This window comes from Diceros bicornis, chromosome 19 (assembly GCF_020826845.1).
Source record: "Diceros bicornis minor isolate mBicDic1 chromosome 19, mDicBic1.mat.cur, whole genome shotgun sequence".
NCBI lineage: Eukaryota > Metazoa > Chordata > Mammalia > Perissodactyla > Rhinocerotidae > Diceros > Diceros bicornis.
In genome coordinates this window covers 5,263,810-5,287,930 of record NC_080758.1, presented here as the reverse complement: position 1 = coordinate 5,287,930, position 24,121 = coordinate 5,263,810, and the positions used below count along the sequence as shown (strand labels likewise).

The 24,121-nt window shown below is 46.0% G+C and overlaps 1 protein-coding gene across 2 annotated transcripts in view; it reads left to right on the top strand.

Annotated features, from left to right (window-relative positions):
- The first annotated feature begins 18,192 nt into the window (after window positions 1-18,192).
- VAPB (VAMP associated protein B and C) overlaps window positions 18,193-24,121 on the top strand; it is a 48,032-nt gene continuing 42,103 nt past the window's right edge. Inside the window, exon 1 of one of the 2 annotated variants that reach the window (XM_058562411.1) lies at window positions 18,193-18,400. In XM_058562411.1, the coding sequence (XP_058418394.1) occupies window positions 18,343-18,400 (58 nt within the window). In that variant the 5' untranslated portion in view covers window positions 18,193-18,342. The remainder of the gene's footprint in view (window positions 18,401-24,121) is intronic. The other variant, XM_058562410.1, reaches the window with a different exon arrangement.

Below are 24,121 nucleotides of genomic sequence, written 5' to 3'. Positions count from 1 at the left end.
ACTGGCCTTGAGCTAACATCCGTGCCGATCTTCTTCCACTTTAATGTGGGACACTGCCACAGCGTGGCCTGACAAGCGGTGTGTCAGTGCGTACCCGGGATCCGAACCTGGGCCGCCAGCAGCAGAGCACACGCACTTAATTGCTATGCCATGGGGCTGGCCCGTTACGTGTGTGCTTTTAAAATCTGGAAATCTGTTCTCCAAACTGTTAGTGGTGGTTATCTCTGACGAGAGAGGCTTGGGTGACAGAACTGTCACTTTTTTTCACTTTCTGCTTTATACATACATCTCTACTTTTTAAATGTTTTTACTGCATGTGTGGATTTTTTCTTATAGAAAAAAACTCAGAAACTCCTGCACCCTAATCCTGTCCTCAGATCCTTCATGGAAACTGGCTCAATAGATATACTGATGTTGCATTTGTCTTATTTTTCCTTTTTAAAACACACACACACCCCTTCAATTTGGTCAGTAAAAAGCTTAGAGCCAGGGGCTGGCCTGGTGGCACAGTGATTAAGTTCACACGTTCTGCTTCGGCGGCCTGGGGTTCACCAGTTAGGATCCTGAACGTGGACCTGCTCACTGTTCATCAAGCCGTGCTGAGGCGGCGTCCCACATAGAAGAACTAAAAGAACCTACAACTAGGATATACAACTATGTACTGGGGCTTTGGGGAGAAGGAAGAAAAAAAAGAAAAAAAGGAAGATTGGCAACAGATGTTAGCTCAGGGCCAATCTTCCTCAAAAAAACAAAAACACACTTTCCCACATGGCAAACTCACTCAGCATCTAAAAAAACAGAAAGAGCCAGATTTGGAGCAAGTGTGGAGTACTTTACATTCACATTTATTTTATTTTAATATTTGATATATATCTTTTCAAGCTCCCTCAATCTTCTTAGAAGGAGGAGGAGGGAGTGTAAATAAATATATGTTAAGAAGAAGAATATTAGCATGTGACCTGTCAAAATAGTACTATCGTGGAAGCCAGTCTCATTTATAGATGCCAAGAAAAAGAGAATGACGCTATGCCAAAGAGGAAGAAACAAATTAGCACACACCCGAAACAAACAGATGTTTTAAATGCAGGCACAAAACAACTCTGCTTTATTTTTCCCCAAGCAACTGGCTGCTTGCCTTAGAGCATATAAGAACCAAATCATGGACCCAGGTTTCTAAGCAACCTTAATGTTCATTACAGATTTTTTTTCCATTAGAACTTAAGAACTAGATTTCCATTAAGATGGTAAATTATAAAATAAAATGCAAAGCCTTTTAAAATTTTCAGTTGTTTGGCTTATAATAATACCAGCGAAAAACATGATTCTCCAGTGAAAATGTCTGTGTTGCTTGGGAAGTCAAGCATCCTCAGCCTTCTGCAATTTACCTACCAGAAGTGTTAAATTATCACCCCCCTTGATGCCCTTTCTGAGGGACCGCTGCTGGAGCTTGTAAGAGAGAAGGAAAGAAACAAGACTTGACAGCTAATACCTTGTCAAAATGAATCACTTTGTTAATTACGATTTTAACCAGACCTCTGGTCACTTACATTTTTTATTTTCAGCACAGCCTTTCAACATCTTCCAGGAAACAATGTAAGAATGCAGAGATCACATTTTAAGAAGTTTGTGTAAAGTTGATATACCCACAGATACCACTAAGGGCTGAGAAACAGGACAAGAGGATCCAGATTCTCTTTATGAATACTCACTGTAGAATGTTACCTTCAGGCCTCTGTTAAGTATAATATCTGGAAAATATCTAAGGCTCCACTCCGTTAGAGAAAGGGCATTTTTAAGAAGAAAATTGTAGGGTCGTGAATGTAAAAGTGAGGTCAATGCACAGTATTAGGACACAGAATCCACTCAGTGGTACACTATCATCAACATCAGAGTTTCAATCAGCTGCTTCATCTATGGGATCAAGTCGTGTCTTCCCTGCATATAAATGAGAACACATTATATTTTTTAAAAAAATGAAAAAATAAGCAGCTTGTATGATTCAACGGCCCAAATATTGATAACTGACTGAGTCAGACCACAAATCACCAACAAGGTGAGTTGCTGTGACGTGGGGCTCTTCACCAACAAGATGATTTGCAGTCTGGATCAGTTAATTAATAGTTGGGCCATCGAATCATAAAATATCCCACCAAGAATATTTTGCTTGCATTTATTTTTATATTTCATATTTCCAATTTGATAACCACATGTTAGAGAAGTAGGATCCTGTGGGTTTTCTTTCTCTGTTCTTAAATTACCTCTCCCAAAACAAATCTCCTGATTGTAATAGGAGATGGGGACATGGGTGGCCAAGTGGAGGTTTTATAAATGGCCTGTTGACGACCTTGTGGGTGCTGAAGGGACGGCAAGTTTAGAAGCCCCTTAGAGTACAAATATGGAATCATTGTGTATATCAGATTACAGCCCCCCACCCCTACCCTGCCAAGAGAAAAAACAGCCACCTTGAGGAGGAGAAGAAGAATCTCACCAACAGAGAAGGCTCTTTGGCATTAGCTGGATTATAATAACGTGCAGGTTTAAGTGATCCAGAAATCTTGAAGAGAGCATGTCAAGAAGTGGAATAAAATTGCGTTTCTGGGCCAGCCCAGTGGCACAGCGGTTAAGTGCTTGCGCTCCACTGCTGGTGGCCCGGGGTTTGCAGGTTCGGATCCCAGGCATGCACTGACACACCACTTTTGTCAGGCCATGCTGTGGCAGCATCCTATGTAAAGTAGAGGAAGACGGGCACTGATGTTAGCCCAGGGCCACTCTTCCTCAGCAAAAACAGGAGGATTGGCATTGGATGTTAGCTCAGGTCTGGTCTTCCTCAAAAAAAAAAAAAAAAATTGCGTTTCCTTGGATCTTCCCTGAAATGAATGACTCGGGGCTCATTTTTCTAAGAGGGCTGCAAGCCAGCCGGGAAGCACTTAGGATTTTGCTGACTCAGTGACTGTGCTTGAACTTTGGCCACCTCCTGCGAGTCAGTGTGTGATTTTATTTGCTAAATGATAATGATGCAGACTTTATGGGGCTACTATGAATAGCTAATGATGGCAAGCAGTCGAGCTATGTAAATCAATATCATTAATAGCACCAATAATAAACATACAAATTCCATTATTAGCCCTAGTATCCCACTGCCTTACAAAACCACACACATATTTAGTGCCTGCCTTTTTCACCATAGGTCCATTAGGGACTTCTTCATTGTTTCTATAGTACAGCCTCCAAAATATAAAGTTTGTCTTTATTTTTCATAATGCTGTAGTTAAAAAATACACCCACGCATGCCTATGAGTACACACACAAACACAAAATGAGGAAAAGACAAATGACTTAAATTGTAAAGTAAAATGAGAAAAAGACAAAAGATTCCGTGCAGCCCCAGCTGCAGGAGAATAACGCAGGATCAGAGGGGTTTGGACGGGAGAAGTCTGAGGTTGAGCGCGAGGAGCAAAGGGAAGATGGAGATGAAAACGGACAGCTGAAGAGGCAGAGAGCCTGTAAACGGTGCTGATGGCGAGACAGATGTCGCCCCCTCCCCTCCCAGGTACCAGCGTTTGGAGGCTGATCCATCATCATTTATTATTCGTATTGTCCAATGTTAAAAACACTCCTGCCCCTGGAAAGCCCTCTGTCTCAGACACGGAAGAATAAGTAAATGAAAAGTCAGGATGGGGTTTGAGGACTGTCACACACCGTGCATTATCACAACACCGATACATAGGGATCCCAGCAGGGAGTTCGTCTTCTGAGAGAGAAAGACGGGGGAGATGGTTCTTTTGTGATACCTTTCCCATAGGAGGAGATAACATGGTATTTAGTACATAACTGCATGTCCTTTTTTCTAATGGCTACAAATTAAAAATCATTTGCTTTTATCTAATAACATTTAAAGAGTGGGGGAGAGGGGATGTCTTCACTGAGTTACAAACTGATGATGAAGAACCAGTTTTTTAATGCCTTATTGGGTCTGGATGTGTCGGGGATTTACCTAAGTGATGAACTCATTTCCCTCACAGAGGACCAAAAGACAAACAAACCCGCCCTGCAAGAGCTCAAGTCTCCAGGAATATAGCAGCTCCCGAGCTCCCACACCACACAAGCCTCCCAGGAGTAACACAAGAGACTTGGGGAGCTCTTGGAAACGCCACCCTCAGGATAAGAGCTGATATTTTATTGAGGGTTTACCATATGCTAGGCACCTGGCACTAGGAGCTTTACTTCATTCATTCATTGACTCCTCCCCAAACCTAAGAGATAGAAGCTTCATTATTCCCCCACCTTACAGGTGAGGAAACTGAGGCATAGACAGTCAGAAGGAGACAGGCAGCACCTGGCGGCCAGGAGCTCGCCTGGCACTCTGGTGGTCCTGCTGTTCTCTCTCCTGTTGCACGGAAACAATTCCACAGGACACCAGCATCACCCAAGGCCACTCCGTGACCACGATGGGTCAAGACAAAACCAGGACACGTCTGTAATCATCCTGAGCCCGGACAAAACAAGAACGTTGTCCAAAGCCCCAAAACTGACCAAACCTCCCTTCTCCCAGCTAATCTGAGTGCTGGTCAGGCTGCTGCTTTGCCAGTGACAGCTGCAGGCTGGCTCCCCTCTGCCCGCCCTGCATCCCCGCCCACTCGTAGAATTACCCCATCCTGGCAGCATCTAACCCAGAGCAAAGCCCCACTTCCTTAAACCCCCCACCAAGTCACTCCCCCCGGGTATATGTGCAGCCTCTGCACCCCCTGCCCATGCAGTGAGTAATAACCCCAACTTGTTCTCCTACAGGGGGCTTTGGCTGGAGGGCATTGCCAGCAGTTGAGTGACTTGCCCGAGGTCACACATCTAGTAAACGAGGAGCTGTTAAGGCAGGGTGTGACCCAGGCAGCAGGCTACCCCTGACCAGAAAGGGTGACGCCTTTCCTGGGTTGAAATGATGGGGCCTGCTGCAACAATCTAGGTTTCGGGAGAACACTGAATTTGCTTTATATACTGTAATTGACTGTTTTTGTTTTCCCCCAGATAGAAATGCAAAGTCGTGACAGTCACTTGAGAATCTGCGGCCCTAAGCATTCCTGGGAGTGGGGTGTAGGAAAATGGAAATGAAGAAACCAGACTTTAAACCGCCTTCACCCCATCACACCTCCCTCCCTCTCTCCCCCTCTCTCTTTCTCCCTCTCTCTCCCTCCTTCCCCCCTCCTCCCTTCCTCCCTCATTCCTCCCAGCTCTGGCCTCTGCCTCTGTGCTCCGGAGGTCAGGTATCCAGGGGAGTCCTCCCCCTAGTCTGACTCAGACGACCAGCGGCTGCTGCACAATTTCTATCCTCCGAGGGCCACGGGGGTGGCCAACGGGTCAGAAACACAGTGGAGGTGTGGGGCCTCACAGCTGCATTCACAGAGCAAGCACAGTTTTTAATCAGATTAATGAAAAGAGCCAAGTTTTCTGATGATGCCTTCCCTCCCTGGTTGCTTTTTTTTTTTTTTTTTGCATAAATTGTCATTTATTTGGAGCGGCTTGGGGAGAAGTGGACAGAGATGACAGGGAGAAGTGTAACACTCTCAGCCCCCAGACACTCCCTGATGGGGCCACTGAAAACTCTGTCTTGCTTTGCTCTGTCTCCTGGACAGAGAAAGAGGAGTCTGTGTATCTTATGTATCTCAGGCCCCAGTGCTCAGCCATGTGCCCCTCCATGAATGAAGGCCACACCGGAAAATCAGTAGGGCTTAGGGAAAAGAGAGATTCGCAGATTTCACACACACTGACACACAAACACACGAATGGATGCGTCCCCTGTGCCTCCAGCCCCAACACACTAGAAATGATCTGTGGGGACCCTATAAACTCTCCCCACAATATGACCACACTCGCTCCAGCCTCATCAAACATTTATCATGTAGCTCTTCTGCCTCGCACTGCCGTGGGGGAACAGTGAGGTAAATATGCCTTCCTTACCCCTAAGGAGCAGGGAATCTAATTATCTTCTAGAGATCCTTTGGGGGATCTGCTTAATAAATCAATAGGAATGATTTGTAATTAGAATATCAATTATTTGTATGCAAATGTGGCCTTCTGGGTGCTTGGGGACAAGTCCTAAGGATTGAAAAGACTCTCTTCCCTCACCCCTACCCCAAATTCTTAATTACATTATTTCGCTCATTCATCAAACATTTATTGAGCACCTTTTCACACCAGGCATAGAGATGGGGACCAAGAAGCCACCCCCCCGTTGCTCACAGTCAGGAGTGAGGACCAAGGGGGTTCTGGGCAGTGAGGAGAGCTTGCTGCGGGGGGAGGAAGGGTGAAGGCATCGGTCTTCTTCCCCTGCCCCCAGACCTCCCAACATCCACCTCCTTCATTGAGACCCTTAGCTGAGCAGGCACCCCCTCCCAAGTTCTCGTGCCTGAGACCGGGGGGGCCCCCGTCTTTGGGCAAGAGTTAGGCCACATGACTGCACCCCTATTTGCAAAGATATGGGGCAGCTGTGACTCTATGATCTCCCCACTCCCCATCCAGGCCTGTTCTGAGCTGCTGAGTCTGTGAGGGTTTTAACAAATCCTGTGTACAAGCTGGTCCTAAAACTTCAAGGCCTTGTGAGCGGATCTTCATTCATTCATCCATTCATTTCTTCACTCACTCCTCTATCAACTGCTGTGCTTCAAGCCCTTGCTAGGTGCTGGAGGTAGGGTGTCCACTCAGAGACGCATCCCTCACAGAGCTCTCTTCCTAGTGGGGAGACGGACAGCAGGTAAATGAACAAATCCGGAATTCCACATGGGCAAAAGTGCTTGGAAGGAGAAGTGTGACTGACTGACCTGGAAGCTGGGGTTGGCCTCAGGGAAGCCTTCCGGAACAGCCTTCAAGGACCAGTGTCCAGTCCAGCTCACACCCACCCACAGTCACCTTTTCACCCTCCATGCGCACCGGTGCCCTGCTGTGTTTTCTTCAGAGAACTCCCTTCCCGAGGTTCGTGTCCACCCGTGTCCATGTCGCCTGTGTCCCCCCCACCTGGTACAGAGCCTGGCACGCAGCAGGTGTTCAAGAAGAAGAATGACAGCGACAAGGTAGAGGCGGCCACGGGCAGGGCCTTGCAGGAGACGGAACAGCGAGCACACAGGGCTGGTGGCAGGGCCACTGGGATTCTCCAGGTCGTCCCCCACTCCCTCACCAGGGCCCCACTTCTAAGAAATGAGCCCTCCCCACCCCTGTGGTCTATTTCATCCATGTCCTCATCCTCCACCTCCAGTTTCTCACTCCTCTTGGCAAGTTTCTAAACCTCCCTGTGCCTCGGTTTCCTCATCTGTAACCAGGGAAAATACTGCTATCACCCCGTTGTTGTGAGAATGCATGAGTCATACACAGGATGCTCAGAACAGTGCCTGGCCGTGGCACCTGATCGATGGTGGCTGGGGTTGTTGGTAACAGTCTATCCTCCAGTCAGCTTCCGGAGGAGCTCTGTGAAAAATAAGTTTGCTAAATGCAATGTGGCATCCTGGACTGGATCCTGGAAAAGAAAAAGGACGTTAGTGGAAAAACTAGTGACATCCTAAGACAGTCCAGCATTTAGTTAGTAATAATGTTCCAATTTTGCCCAATGTTATCATTGGGAAAACAGTGAGGGGTAGAGGGAACTCTATATGACCTTTGCAACTTCTCTGTAAATCTAAAATTATTGCAAAATAAAAAGTTTATTTAAGGGGGCCGGCCCTGTGGCCTAGTGGTTAAGTTTGACACTCTCTGCTTCGGTGGCCCAGGTTCACAGGTTCGGATCCCAGACGCAGATCTACAACACTCGTTAGCCATGCTGTGGCAGCTACCCACATACAAAATAGAGGAAGACTGGCACAGATGTTAGCTCAGGGCAAAAAAAGAAAAAAAAAAGTTTATTTAAAAACAATACATTTAAAAAAACAAAAATGAAAAAAGAATTAAAACCAACCAAACAAACAAACAAAAAAAGAATAAAAAACCTATACATTTGGTCATGTTACTCCTTTGTATGAAGACAGTGGGATAGCCAAGGGTATCCAAGGAGGTAAACTGGACTCTATAGCATAACAGAAGATCTCTCACCCCCTGGCCCTTGCCGGCTACACTTCTCGGTGACTTGGTCTCCCCATCTGTAAAGTGGGATAAATTACCCCTCTTGACATGGTGAGGATTAAATAAGTTAATACAAAGAAAGCAGTTAGCATCATATCTGGCCCACAGGTACACACGCCGTACCAAGGAAGCAGAAGTCCAAGAGAGAGAAGACTGAATATGCTGTGCTGCTGGCTTTGAACATGGAGGAAGGAGCCATGAGTCAAGGAATGTGGCCAGCCTCCAGAAGCTAGAAAAGGCAAGAAGCCTCCAGTTGGAATGCAGATGGATTTTAGTCTCATAGACCCAGTTTCAGACTTCTAACCTCCAGAACTGTAACATAATAAATTTGTGTTGTTTTAAGCCACAATTTTGTGGTAATTTGTTACAGCACCATAGGAAACTAATACATATACTAATATCCTGCCTGACACAGAGCAGGAGCTAAATAAATGTGACAGACTATTATTACTCCTTGCCTTTCCTCAAGCAGGCCCTAGCAGGCCTTGTACCCCAGGGCCTTTGCATATGCTATTCCTCCACTTGGAGAACACTTACTTCTCTTTTCTGTCTGGCAAGATCTTTCTTACTATTTTTCCAAGATTATTCTCTAATATCCTCTGAACTTTTAAGTTTTCTCCTAGACCCCAGAGTAAAGTTCATTGTCTCATCGTAGCTTTCTTCTCATCTATTTTTGTCTTCATCACAGATTGTAATTAATTTGGTGCTTTTTTTCAATTCCCCTCACTTGACAGTGAGGTCCTTTGTAGCCCAGACTAAATGCATCCGCTGCAGGATGCTCACGTGGTAGATTCTGAGGAAATGCTGCTTGGATGAGGGAATGAAAGAAAGAAAGAATGAGTGAGTGAGTGAGGCCATGAAGGACCGGTGTGATTCGGACAGCCAAGGGTGGTGGCATTTCCAAAGCAGAAAAGGGGGTGGGTTGATGATACCGATGACACTCCACTTCCTCACTGTGGGTCAGTATTGCATGTTCTGGTTATCAAAGGGTTGGAGGGCCAGGGAGCAACAGTCACAGTTTGCACTGCAGAGAATGCCAATAGAGGAGGTTGCAAGTCCAGTGAAAATATTTTTAATACACTTTTAATTTTAGAATAGTTTTGGAGTTACAGAAACATTGCTGAGAGAGTCTCTGCGTGCCCAGCACTCCGTTCCCTGTATTGCTAACATCTTACATTAGTGTGCTGCATTTGTCACAACCAGTGAACCACTATGCATGTGACTACTGTGCCATTGCTAACTAAAGTCCATGTTTTATACAGATTTCCTTGGTTTTCCCCTGATGCCCTTTTCTTGTTCCAAGACCCCACCCAGGACACACATGACATTTAGTCGTCATGTCCCCTTAGGCTCCTCTGGGCTGTGGCAGTCTCTCAGACTCTCCTTGTTTTTGATGACCTTGACAGTTTGAGGAGGACTGCTCAGGTATTTTGTAGGATGGCCTTTGGTTTGGGTTTTTCTGATGTTTTTTCTTATGATTAGACTGGGATTGTGGGCTTTTGGGAGAAGACCACAAAGGTGAAGTGCCCTTCTCATCACATCATGGTAAGGCCATGCTGTCAACACGGCTCATCAAGGATCACCTGGCTGATCTCCTGTTTGCCAGGTCTCGATACCAGCTCTATGCAAGGTCAACATAAGGAAGCCATATTCTAGAAAAGAAACCATATTGTAATTTTTTTTTTTGCTGAGGAAGAGTTGCCCTGAGCTAACATCTGTTGCCAGTCTTCTTTTTTTGCTTGAGGAAGATTAGCCCTGAGCTAACATCTGTGCCAATCTTCCTCTATTTTGTATGTGGGTCACCACCACAGCATGGCTGATGAGTGGTATAGGTCTGTGCCTGGGATCCGAATCCGGGCCACAGAAGCAGGGTGCACCAAACTTAACCACTAGGCCACCGGGCTGGCCCCCATATTATAACTTTAAATGGCCTCTGACTAACTAACTCGGCTGGATCTGCACCCTCCAGGAGATCTACCTGTTCTGTAGATTTTATGACCCCTGCTTGTGTATGTAACTCCCAGCTGTGATAAGATGATAACTTTGTTCTTTTGAGTTCCTTAGGAAAGTGACAACCCTGGGACAGAGTCTATGCTGATAGCCCTCATCAATGACAACTGAAAGATCTGGTGTGGCGACTCCCAGTCTGTAACACCAGAGAGTCAACATTCCTAACCCCAACCCCTATACCCCACCAGCCTATATAACTGCTGTAAGATTTTGTGCCCCCTTAAGATGGTTCTTTCAGACCTTAGTCAGCCATCTTCCCCCTTGCTAGCAAGCTGTAATAAGCCGCCCTTTCTCTGCCACCATCTTGCCTCTTGACGATGGGCTTTTGTCTCGCGGCGAGCAGATCGTGCCCTTTGTACGATAACAGTCTCTCCTTATAAAGTTACTGTTTTCCTACTTTCCGTACTGTCCTCTTTGGAAGTCACTAAGCACAGATCTCACACAAGGGGTAGGGAGTTATGTTCCACCTCCTTCAGGGAGGAATGGATAACGTAAATTATTAGGAATTCTTCTGTCTTTTCTGCTCTATTTATTCAACCATTTCTTTATATAAGTATGGGCATAAGGATATTTATTTTCTACTTTGGGTTATAATCCAATACTATGTTATTTGTAGTTGTTGCTCCAATTGTCCCAGCTTTGGCCACTGGAACTCTCATTGGCTCCTATGTCCCCTTTGACATACCACCTGGTTTTGTCTTTTGAGCACTTACTTTCTGGAACTATAAGATGCTCCAGGTTCATCTCATATATTTCCTGCTCCTGCATTAGAATCAGCCATTTTTCCATGGAGTCCTGGTTCCATTTATTGGGAATGATAATTAGACAATAAGATCTGAGACCTGGGTGCAATAAAAATATTTGTAACCTGAAAACTCTATTCGTGAGACTCCTCTTTCTGGCATTATGGAGGATTAGATATTCTGAGTGACCCTCCCAATCAAAACAAGTCACATCCTGGGTAAGATGTTCTAAGAGCATTGAGGACCTGGTACAGGAATGTTCTGAAGCCAAAAAGGAAAGGAAGAATAAAACCCTTCGAGGTAAGCTGAGTCCTGGAGCTGGGTTTTGTCCTGGGAAACTGCTGAAGTCTGTGAACAAGCACTTCGATTTTCCCAGTCTTTGGGTTTCATAGGACGGAAGACAAAGGTCAGAGCCCAGCCAAGTCGGGGAGACTAGCAGGACCCTTCAATGAACAGTGAACTGAGCATACTAGCCCCAGCTGCAAAGTGAAGGGAAAAGGCCATTCCCCCGAGAATCATGAACACAGGGCAGCCTTTCCAAATGCTTGTAGTTACCCTGGCTCGTGCCCACCCCCAACCCCTACCTGGCAGAAGCTGAGGCAAATCCCTTCTGGAGGAGCCACCTCCTGCTCAGGTGTGGCATATTGTATGTTCCACAAACGGCCGCAACAATCTTGCCTATCCTGTGTGCTTTTCTGGGACCTCGCCCTCCCCCATCAGGAGGTAGAGTCTCTGTCTGCTCCCTTTGAACCTGGACAGGCCTCTTGACTGCCTCAAAGGATAGAATGCAGTGGACGAGTGACCCTGCGTGACTTCCAAGACCAGTTTAGAAAAGGCGATGCAGCTTCCACCTGGCTCGCTCACTCTCTGTGTGTGTGTGTCTCTCTCTCTCTCAGGACACTGGCTTTCACCTGAGCTGCCGTGTGGAAAGTCCTGCCACCTGAAGCCTCCATCTGGAGGGAGCACGTGGGCAAATGCGAAGTCAGAGAGAAGTGGCCACGGAGCCCCAGGTGTTACAGCTGGTTGGGTCCTCCCGGCCAGGTGCCAGCCAAGTGAGCACGTGAGCCTTTTGATGATTCCAGCCTGGAGAATGGAGAATTTGGACCTGCCCAAAGAGAAGTTGGCCTTTACCCCAGCTTCTGGGGGATAATCTCTGGGCCCTTGGAATGTCATGACTGATAGGAGTGTCTTTTAGCCTGAGGGCCTTGCGTCATACTGGATAGCCTTAACAATGTGATAGGGCAGGGGCTGTCCATACCAGTTTAGTCTGAGGGAGGGGGCTGGCCACACCCGAAAGACCCACAGTGTGATGTAGAGTGGAGGCTGTGAGTCACGTGATACCAGTGGAACCCGGAGACTGAAATCAGCCATGTGGGCAATCAGAGGATCAATCCTGCCTAGGTAAGAGCCCCAATAAAGACTGTGGTCACAGAAGCTCAGATTCCCGGTTAGTGGCGCTCCATGCATATTGTCACACGCTGACACTGGAGAGTGACACGTCCTGACGTTTGGAACCTTCTGCATTGTGCACTTCTTCCCTTGGCTGATTTGAATTTGCATCCTTTCCCTATAATAAGCCACAACCATGAGTATAATACCTTTCAGTGAGTTCTATGAGTCCTTCTATTGAATGATCATACCTGAGGGTGGTTTTAGGAGCCCCTCAAACTTGCACTTGGTGTTGGAAAAGAGGGTAATTTCAGGGACTGTGTCCTCTAACTTAGTAATTGGCCCTAAACTCCCTGCATAGCCCCAACCATTGCCTTTCTGTAGCCGCGTGAGAGACCCTGAGTGAGAACCGGGTAGCTGAGTCCAGTCAACCTCCACACGTGTGAGAGACACAGTCATGGGTCACTTAACAACGGGGACACATTCTGAGAAATGCGTCATTAGGTGATGTCATCATTGTGCAAACATCATAGAGTGTACTCACACAAGCCCAGATGGTACAGCCTACTACACACCCAGGCTATATGGTACTAGTCTTATGGGACCATCGTCGTATACGTGGTCCATTGGTGACCGAAACGTGTTTATGCGGCGCATGACTCTACTAATATAAATGATTGTCGATGTTTGAAGCCACCACGCTTTGGAGTGATTAGCTACATGGTGATAGGTAACTGCAACACCAGGCCTCAAATAATTCCCATAATAAGGTGAAAGATCATAAAGCACACAAGGAAACAGGACACCCTGAACCAGCAGAAACAACAGAATCAAAACTGCACACACTTCAGATATTGAACAGGCTATAAAAGTGTTTACTATGTTTAAAGAAATAAAAGAGGGCACAGGAGTTATGAAGCTATTTTCTCTCAGCTCTAAACCAAGCCTCTGCACTCCACTCTGAGGTACTGGGGCTGGGGCTCTGGACACTCATTTCTCCTCAGGCATTGGGTTTTCTCACAGCTTCCATTAGTAGAGGGAGGCACTTGAGGAAGATCTGAAGGCGAGAGGGTAAGAAGGGACTTGCTCTTCTTGTCTGCTTTGTGTTCCTGTCAGGTCACCTCAGCAACGACCCTTCACCTGGCAGCAGTAGTTGCTCCAGTCTCCAAGATTTTGGGGTGATCCCAGAAGCAGCCTCATTGCCATCCCCTCAGAGGCCCCAGTGCTGGTCAGTTCTCACTGCCTCCTCAGAAGTTTGCTCCCGCCTCCACCAAGCCCCTCCTCTGAGCTCCGGGAGTCTAATGACCCACGCCTGCCCTGTGCCCCCCCCCACCCTAGGAAGGGAGCTGCTTCCTGCAGTCAGCGCTGCGATACCTCAGTGTCCTCCTCTTTTGGCTTTTACAGTTTTCCATTACCTGACTAACCATTTCCTTATGCTAAATTATCTTTGTCAAAATAACTGGTATAATTTCTGCTTTCTTGGCTAGACCTTGACTAATAGGGTACTTGGTACCAAGAGTGGTCCCGGGAAGCAGACCCTCAAAGAAGGGATTCTGGGGCTGATTTGGCCACACACTCACACCTGACTGCAGTGCTGATGGGATACGGAATATGAGCGGGGTGTGCTGGAGTGGGCTCACACCAGCCTGCCAGTGCCAATGGTGCACGTCTCTTTTCAACTCTGTGTCCAGTGACATCCCACAGGTCACTTAAAATCAGTCATGGAGGGAGTGTTGGCACCACAGAAATCTGCAAAAACTACAAATCAGAGTTATTTTTACCCCAGAGAGCCAGTTTAGCATACACCACGGGTTACAAGTAATCTACAAGTAATATATAATAAGCATGCCACTTGCTAATTACACTCTCACCTGCATTTGATGTGACATAGCGCCTGAGAAGCAAGGGCCTTGGAGAGCCACGCGGCTGCTACACTTACGTGGTAGTGACAACAGGACTGTGGGGTAGGGGAGCTGGGTCTGAGTTCACCGGAGCTATTACGGAAAGAAAATGACACGCTCTTTAATCTCTCAGTTTAAGTCACAGTCAGAAAACCAGAGAGATTCTATGGAGCCCTACAATAATCCTTTATTTCTTATAGCTGTAGGTTTTTGACCTTGCTGAAAATCATACCCAAAATTTAATTGGGCAGGTTGCAGAATTACAACATAAATGGAATTCAGAGATTTGCCAGAATCTCAAGCAGTACATTGGATGTCTACCTTGTCTGGCTGAGAGATGGTCAGAAGCACAGGTGTACGCTGACTCGTGGGCAGTGGGTGGCAGGAACAGACACAGCAGAACTGGATTTGGCGAGAAGGAGGTGTGGGGAGGAGGTATGTGGAGCCTCTCAGGATGGCACAGTGTGAAGACACTGGTGTCCTGTGTCGATGCCCACCCAAGGGCATCCACTGCAGCAGTGACTCTGAGAATCAAGTGGACAAGGTGACACATTCTCTGGATGTCAGTCTTTATTCCCAGCTGTGTCATTGTTTGCTCTTTGGGTTTATTTACAAAGTGGCCATCGCGGCAGGTGTGAAGGTTCGACATGGGCCCAAGAACACGGACTTCCCCTCATCAAGCTGACCTGGTCACTGCCACTGCTAAGTGCCTAAAGTGACAACAGTGGAGACCAACACTAAAACCCTAATATGGCCCCATTCCCTGGATGGAGGATGGGCCTGAAACCAATGTTAGAAACCTGCCAGTGCGACCACTCAGGTATGCAAAAGAACCAAACAGAACTTATAGACTTAAAAAAAATAACTGAAATGAAAAACTCCTAAAACAGGTTTATCAGCAGCCTAAGGGACAATTAGTGACTGGAAGAGAGGTTTGAAGAAATATCCAGAATATAGGACATAAACACCAGAGGTTAAGCTGTGACAGAGAAGTAAAGAAATATGGAGAATATTAAGAGAGAGTCTTTGTTTTACAGACTTCTCTATCTCCCTGTTTCTTTCTTTCTTTACCACAGCCCACAGTAATCAATGCATTTGTGACTCACTACATAGATATACCTATAGGTATGTTGATAAATATAACTGAAACAAAAGTTTCATGAAATAATACAATACACTGTGATATTTTCTATTCATTTTCTTTTTCAGTGCTGGTAACAACCCATTAAATTGACTTGATAAGTCACTCTTGAGAAACAATGTACAGTTTGAAAAACATTGGTTGAATAAACTACTAGTCAGACTTCCAGAAGAAAAGAGTGAGAGGATAAGGCTCAGGTAACATTTAAAAGAGATATCGTCACACATGCTCCAACGTGGATGAACCTTGAAAACATTATGCTCAGTGAAATAAGTCAGATACAAAAGGACAAATACTGTATGATTCTACTTATATGAGGTCCCTAGAACAGTCAGATTCATGGAGACAGAAAGTAGCATGGCGGTTACCAGGGTCTGGCGGGTAGGGGAGTGGGGAGTTAGTGTTTATTGGGTACAGAGTTTCAGTTTTGCAAGATAAAGAGTTCTGGAGATGGATGGCGGTGATGGTTGCACAACAATGTGAATGTATTCAATATCACTGAACTGTCCAATTAAAATGATTAAGATAGTAAATTATATGTTATGTGTATTTTACCACGATTTAAAAAATTTTTTTTAATGTTGTCTAAGGATTTTCCAGAATGATGAAAGATACCAATCAACAAATTCAGAAACCCCCGAGAATTCAGGTAGGATGAATGCTGTACACTGAATGTTTGTATCTTCCCCAAAATTCACATGTCGAGACCGGCTCCACCCTAATGAATGCGATTCATGCCCTTGTCACAGAGACCCCAGAGAGCAAGGGAACGCTAACTATGAACCAGGAAGCAGACTCTTGACAGACGTGAAATCTTCCCAGCCTCCAGAACTGTGAGAAATAAATGTCTGTTGTTATTTAAGCCACCCAGCCTATGGTATTTTGTTATAGCAGCCTGAACAGACTAAGATAATAAATAAAAAGATACATCGTGGTAAAACTCAGAACCTCAGAACAGGGGGAAAAACAGATTCTCTTGGAAGGAATGATGAAGAGATTGTTGTCAGAAACCTCAACAGTAACAACGGGAGCGGGAAGCAGGTGGGTGGTAACTGTCACTCTGGAAAACCCGCCAAAATATCTTTCAAGAACAAGGGCAAAATAAAGTGATTTTCAGATGAACAAAAAGCAAGAGAGTTTGCCCCAACAAACCCTCATCAAAATAGGATTTAAAGGATGTACAGGATGGGCCGGCCCCATGGCTTAGCGGTTAAGTGCACGCGCTCCGCTGCTGGCGGGCCGTTTCAGATCCTGGGCGCGCACCGACGCACTGCTTCTCCGGCCTCAGCGTCCCACATACAGCAACTAGAAGGACATGCAGCTATGACATACAACTATCTACTGGGGCTTTGGGGGAAAAAAATAAATAAATAACATTATAAAAAAATAAAACAAAGGATGTACAGTCACAAGGAAAGTGATCCTAGTTGTAAGTTTGAGATGCAAGAAGATGCGCAAAGAAATCAGTAACTGTGTGGTTGAGTGTAAACTAACATCAACTGCATAAAACAAGCTAGTAATGACTCATGGGGTGAAAAGGGAAAGATTAAATTTAGAACACACTACAATTAAGGCATATAATTTAGGGGATGAGTGACTAAAGTATCCAAAGGTACTTATATTTTAAGGGAGCAAGGTAAAGATATTTAAAAGATTGGACTTTCATAAGATAAGTACTCATGCCAAATTTCTAGGGTAATCACTAAAACAACAGAAATAGATGGTGTAAGAGGAAGAAAAATGGAATGAGAAAAAAAATCAGCACTAAAGAAGCAAGAAAGGAGAGGAAAAAGAAAAAACAGGCAGGACAAATAGAAAGCACAAAATAATATGGTAGAAATAAATCCAGATACAGTGTTTATCAGTAAATATAATAAGCGTAAATGGACCAAATGCTCTAGTTAAAAGACAAAGATTATCTTGAAAAAAACCTTTTTTATTATGAAAAATTTCAAGTACGCAGAAAAGTGGGAAGAATAGTACAAAGGATGCCCATGTAGAGTCAGCATTGTTAACTATTTGCTGTGTTTGTTTCATCTATATATATGTAAAGAAGACTGTTAAGAACACATATTTTATGTAGTAAACATATACTGAAATAAAATTTAAACGGCAACAGTGATGTAGTGTTCACTTTTGAGGCCAAGTAGATCTGGGTTCCCAGCAATTTTTAATCGCCTAATTTATTTGTGGGGTTATTTATTCCAAGGTTGTCTCTCCAACAGAATCTAGCGAGAGAGTAGGAACCAGGTCAACTTTTCTGCTTATTGTATTTCTAAATATTTGTTGCATCTACTTGTTATATAGTAAACATGTAATGCAGAGTAGCTCTTATTTATCACAGTTGCCACTGTTGTTATTGAAAGCGTTCAGCAGAGCGGCACAAAACAAGCAAGCAATAATCGGTAGCTTACTGTTTATATTTATTGTTTCCCATACATCACAGTGCCCGGCACACATCATTCACCCACCAACATTATGTTCATAGTGAGAATAAATAGTACTTTCATTATTATTCAAAGTCTCTAACAGTGCCTGGCACTACATAAGGAAAGAAAAGTGCAGTCTACTCTTCTCATTGCTACTGAGTAAAGCATTTCACACCACGGCCGTCCCCCTTAGGCCCAGAATAAGCAATCTTCGCGGTGATTTCTGGGCGTGCCGGACCCGCCCCGCCCCCGGAGCTTGCGACGCCCCGCCCCCTGCCGCCCGGCAGCCCCGCCCCCGCGGCCAGTGCCGCGCCTGCGCACTGCGCTCGGAGGGGCGACGCGCGCGCAGGGCCGAGTCGGCCGGCCTGCTGCGTGCGTGCGTGCGTCGCTGCGTGCGTGCCGTGCGTGCCGTGCGCTCGCCGGGCACCGCGGCCTCGCCTTCGCCCTCCGCCCCGGCGCCTGCACCGCGTAGGCCACCCCCCCCCCCCCCGCGCGCACCCGTCGGCGACCCCCGCCTGCGCCCCGGCCGGCCCCCCCCTCGAAATTTAAAGGGGGCGCAGCCTTCGCGCCGCCCGCCGCAGGTGACCTCCCGGGGGTCTCCCGCCAGAGGTGCCCCGCCGCCGAGGAACATGGCGAAGGTGGAGCAGGTCCTGAGCCTCGAGCCGCAGCACGAGCTCAAATTCCGAGGTAAGCCGCAGGCCCGCCATCTTCGGCCGCGGCCGGGCCGCCGCCCCGCGCCCCCGCCCGCGCTCCGGGGACCGGCCGCGCGGTGACGTCGGCCCCCGCCCGCCCCGACGGCGCGCCCGCCCGCCCCGGGCCGCGGAGCGCTGCTGGGCCCGAGCCCGGCGCGGGCCCGCCCTCCTGCCCGCCTCGCCCTCGAGACACTCGGCGCCTCGGCCGTGCTGACCGCGGCCGTCCAGGCTGCGGTTTTCCGCGCCTGAGTGGAAGCGTGGGCGCCCCCTTTGCCTGGAAGCTTCTTCCCTGCTCTCCACGAGGTGACCTTTTCCTGTCTTGGGTCAGATGTCACCTCCTCGGAGAGGCCTGCCCTGACCAGCCACCCACCCTGGACGCCTGCGTCCATCCCCTGTCACGTCGCCGGGCGGTGGCCAGCACGGCGCTCCCTTGCCTCTGCCACGTGTGCACTGTTTCTGCGCTAGAAGGGAAACTCCATGAGGGCAGGACCCCGTCCTTTCTCTGCTGCCTGCCCAGCACGTGTTCCGGGCCGAGTTTCTGTTGAACAGATGAAGGAAAGGAGCCTCCGCTGGAGTTGTGATGGGACGTGGCCCGACTGCCTTCTGCCTTCCTCATGCCCCTCGCTCACGTCTGTGCCGCTGGGGGCGCTGCCAGGGTCGGGAGATGCCTTTTCTCCCCAGAGCAACCTGGACCTGGAGCCAGAGGAAGCCTAGTGCACCACTGTGTTGGTGGCAAGCCAGGGCCCTTTGTAATGTGTACCTTCATGTTTCTTATGGGTTTTTTCTTCCCTGTCTTCCCCCCCACAATATAAGCTCATGAGACAATAGGGACGTCGTCTGACTTGATTCCTTCTTTTCAGATGTGTTGAGTAACTGCGTAGTAGTCATGTGCTTGGCACTGGAGAGACAAGGAATGAACCAGAGAGACGAGTCCCCTGCTCTCATGGCGCTTACCTTCTAACAGGGGAAAGAAACCAGCAAACAACAATATTTCAGATGGTGGTCAGTGCCGAACAGGAAAGAAAACAGGCTGATGTGATGCCATTAGACCCGAGGTTGTGTGGCCAGCACTGGGCCCACAGTAGGTGCTCAGCAGATATTGGTGGAATGAATGCTGGCTACAAGTAACCCGGTTTAGGTGTACTGTCAGGACGTGATATCGGGTAACTTACCCAGAGTTGCCCAGTTGGCAGATGGCACATTTGAGCTCAGACTTCAGAGCTAACCCTCTTAACAATTATGTTTTCTGACCCCTGGGAAATACTCCAGAACTGTGGCTGTCCAGAGCTTTGCCTCCCAGGTTAACAATCTGAAATGACCCCAGATGCGTAAAGAACCAAAGGTTCTCCAGTTAAAATAAAGCAAAAACAGAAAAGCATCATAAAAGCCTGGTGTGAATTATAATTCCATGACAGTCCTTGAGCTTGCGTGATGTTCTCGTGCCCTCATGGAGGAGGCAGGCTGGCAAGGGAGTCCAAGGAGCTAAAGGGAATGTGGAGGGTGATGGTTTCCACTTGAGTCGTCTGAAGTTCTTTACCCCAGGAGCCTGGCGTGGCTACTCCTGGGATTGGATTGGCACAGTCATTCTTTTAGGCCACAGGCATTTACTGAGTGCGTGCTGCATGTGTCGGGTACCAGGAGCAGATGAGTCACGTCCTATGTATGCCCCCATTCTCCCTCAACCCCCTACCCCAGAACTTAAGTCTAGGGAAGGAGGCAGATGACAGAATCAGCGAGGGCGGCGCAATGATATAAGGTGATCCAGAGTGCTCCGAGAGCACTAAGGAGGTCAGCTCTTGAAAGAGGTGTCATTTGAGCTGAGTTTAAAGGTCGAATGGAAGCAGGCTAAAAGAAGAAATGAGTGGGGAGCATGACAGGCAGAGGAAATTGCACCTACAGAGGCACAAAGGCTGAGCTGACTGGGGTACTTTGAGATGCCGCTAGTAGTTCTGAATGACAGCTGCAAAGAGCCTTTCTTGGTTGCCAGGCAAAGTAGGAGATGAGGCTGGCCAGTAGACAGGAGTCAGATCTTCTAAGGCCTTCTTCTGTGAACAGACGCAGCCAGTGTCCAAGTGCAAGTTGTGTTGCTTCTCCTCAGCTAGTCCTTCCTTGATTGATCCCCTGCAACCTCAACCCCCCACCCCCAGTATACACACTCTTCTCTAATGTGATATTATGGAAAGAGGCACCAATTTGAGAAATTGAAGTTTTTGTTCCAGATCTTTCGCTTAAAGATGTTTGACCACTTCACTCTCCAAAGCCTGGGATCACTCATCAGTCCGTGGGGATGGCACTCATCTGCCTGGCCTCCTTGCCTTGTAGAAGGTTTTGTTACTGCTTGGAAGGTGTAATATTGTGTCTGTTCAGCTGCTTTGTAAATGCACACGGTTACACAGAGATTGGTGGTTGTATTTAGATAACTGATTTCATCAGTTCGACTTCTTTACCTGAAAGGTGCGGAAGAGAAGAGTGATCTGCCTGGGTTGGCCAGTGTAATGATGGGCGAAGTCACTGGATATTTTTGCTAGGGAAGTGGTCCAAGAGAAGTCATGGTGTCAAATTGTTGAAGGCTGTTGGCTCATGACTTCAAAAGAGGCATATTCAGGCATGTGTAAACCACTTTATGAGATTTGTTTTAAACTGAGCACTAAGACAATGAAATTAGAATGGAGGCTCAATACCCTGGCTTGCTGTATAGAGATCATTCATTTCAGGATCCGAACTGGCATATTTAACTGGTCTCTTCCAAGTTGCTCAGGGTGGTGACTCTGACTTGGAGTGGTTCACTTAGATGAATAAACTAACTTTGCTTAATAAGAAAGTGATAATTAAAATGCCTGTCATCCAAAGGAAAAAAATTAATCATCTTTTAAGTGCAGCCTAGGATGATATGGGGTTTTATATGTTGAAGTCTTTTTCATCGTGGGCATTTTGTGTAATTATGTTGAATTTAAGAATGTTAAGAAGAAAAGAGAACACAGGCTCATGTGACCTTGTTCAGTCTTAGAGAAAGTGCCATGCTGCATTATATTAAGGATCAGAAGGAGAAAGACTGCCGGCCTCCTGAAGGAAGCACAGCACCATGACATTTGCCATGGTGAAATAGTAGAAGCTCTTTTGGATTGGGGGGACCTTTCTGAAAGAGTTAAGGGTTTTTGGAAACCTGTGAAATGTGTGCTTTGCATTGTCACTCTTTCTGTTTATCTCACTTCTTCCAAGGGAAATTCTTTTCTTTCTGTCCCCTCACTCTAAGGTCTCACTTGTTGCCCAGGTCAAAGAGACCTTTCTGAATGAGTCACTTTCAGGGCATTTTCTTTCTCTCTTTTTCTTTCTCTTCTCTTTCCCTTTCCATCATATTCCATCCGTGGTAAATAGTATGTTTTGTATTTTTTTTGTCATAGTCCGAGACTCTTAATCCTTCTTCACATCCCAGCCCCGCCCTCTAATGATACTGTCAAGTGAGACTGGTCTGTTAACTAACCAGCTCATGAGGATGCTTAAGGTATAAACCCACCGTGGACTCATTTACCTTGGCTTTATTCTGAGACTAAACCAGTGGCCTTCAGGAAGTCTCAGAGAGTCCTGCTGTTGGTCAATAGGGCTATCAGGTGGGAGAGCACCAGTGAATTGGTGTGTTTGGTTACCACTTTGAGGAGAAAATAGGAACTTGGGCACTGTGGATGGTAGATAAGTTAGGAACACTATCTTTTGTATAAGGAAGTCATGCTTAGAATCATTAGATCACCCCCTTAATGTGTAATTTAATATTGTTTAGGAAGCTAAAAAATATAAAACCCTGTAGATATAGTCAGTTCAATGCAGTAAGTATCTTTCAGACGCTGAATACAGCGTTCATTCTTTAGCTTTAGTATAGCACTGATTTCCGTAACATTTCATGATCATGTAGAGCAGACTGTCTTTTACAGCACACCACACTGTCACCTGTGTGCTTAAGATTCTTTATGGTAGTGGTTTAACTCCATCCTGAATAGATTATCTTCATTTACTTAATTATTAACCAGCTTGCTCATCAAAAGCAAGTGGCATTAAACTTACCAAGCTTTAGTCAAACTTGAATCCTCGAAAATAGATTGTACTATTTATTTCTCAGTTTTTGTTCCTGGGAGAAAAATGTGGACCAGAAGTTAACTTTTGTCTTCTTTTCTTGATAGTTAACTTCTTAGGGGAAAAAAGCGGATAGTTCTTGGCCATGTGCTTATATTTGGAAAATGGTGATAATTTCTTGATGTGTGTGGTTATAACATGCATCACAGTTATCTTCATAATTACCTGGTAGCTTTGCGTCCAAGTGTGAATTTATTAAAATAATTAATCTGAATTGATGCTTATTAAAGAGATGAACTCTTAAACATTTACACTATCTTTTACTTATTAAAATTAGATAGCAGCTTTCTTTCCAATGCTGAAGGCAAAATACTGAGAACTTTAACCCTGCAATATTACCACTAAGTAGTTGAAATTAGGGGAGGAGTCAAGGGAGTAAGCTTCACTGGTTATCACTCTAATACTACCCTTAGGCTTGATTTTGAGAACCTGAAACTTGAATTTTTACGTAAGGAATTGTCTCCAGGATTGCCTCATACATCCCCCATTTGTATTTGAAAAATTTGCCACCTGAAGGATGACCATGATTTGGAACAAATGAGGACACCTTTCAGCGAGATGACAAGAAGAACACAGGGAGGGCTGAGTTCCGTTAGTCAAAACAAGGTTGCCATAGCGCGTCTTTAATAAAATAGAATAAAAGCCTTCTGCATGGTTGTTTTGCGCTGGGGATTGTGTTAAAAACAAAGTTGCATTCTGGTTTCCGGGCTTGCTTCCTAGTTTTCTGTCATTTTAGGCCCCTTTCAGGCTGTCATCAGCGTAGTGTATCCAGGATTGCTTTAGCTCTTGCTCAGTGGATATGTGCATTTTTTGGAGTTGTTACCTGACAGGCCTGGGCTGCTGGCTTTACAAAAACAAGAGTTGTTTAAAGACCTTTGTTATAGAAACAAAGTTACTGAACTTGACAGTCATTTTAAGATTATTTTAAAAAATATCAGTGTGGCAAAACTATCTCTAGAATATCTATTTTTCAAAATGTTAAATGTGTTGTTTTGACAGAAAGAAATGTCTTAATGTACTTTAGGGTTTTCCCCCCTTGCATGGGAAAAAAAATCGACGAGAAAATGGCATAGTCCCGTGGGCAAAATCTTGAAGGGCTTTCTTTTAATAATATTTTAGCATTAATTGTACAAAACTCTAAAGCTACAGAAATACCTTCCTAGAATTTTCCTTCATCTTTTCGGAAGGCTTATGATCAGTTTTTGACTAGGTTAGTATTTCTCTTTCTCTGTGTCAAGTAACGTTTTCAGTGAGGCTTTTAGTTTGTGTGTGTGTGTGCACGCCTGTGTGGGCACCTGAGTGCTGCTGGCGGGCGCATGTTCTTGCAGATACCTGTAACCTGTTTGAATTAGTACACAGTTGGCATTTCAGTAGGCTCTTATAACCTTAGCCTATCTGGGAAGGGGGTTAGGGAAATAAATATTTTGGGGGAGAGAGAGATTGAGGCTGTTGTTTGTGTCATTGGGATTGTACTTTAAGACAGTGGAATGGACCACCGGACTGTTTACCTAGATTTGAATTGCTTTGAGGTGGCTTGGAACCTTTATGACTCTAAGTTCCTTAGGTTGTCTTTAAAGGCTGGAGGGTGCTA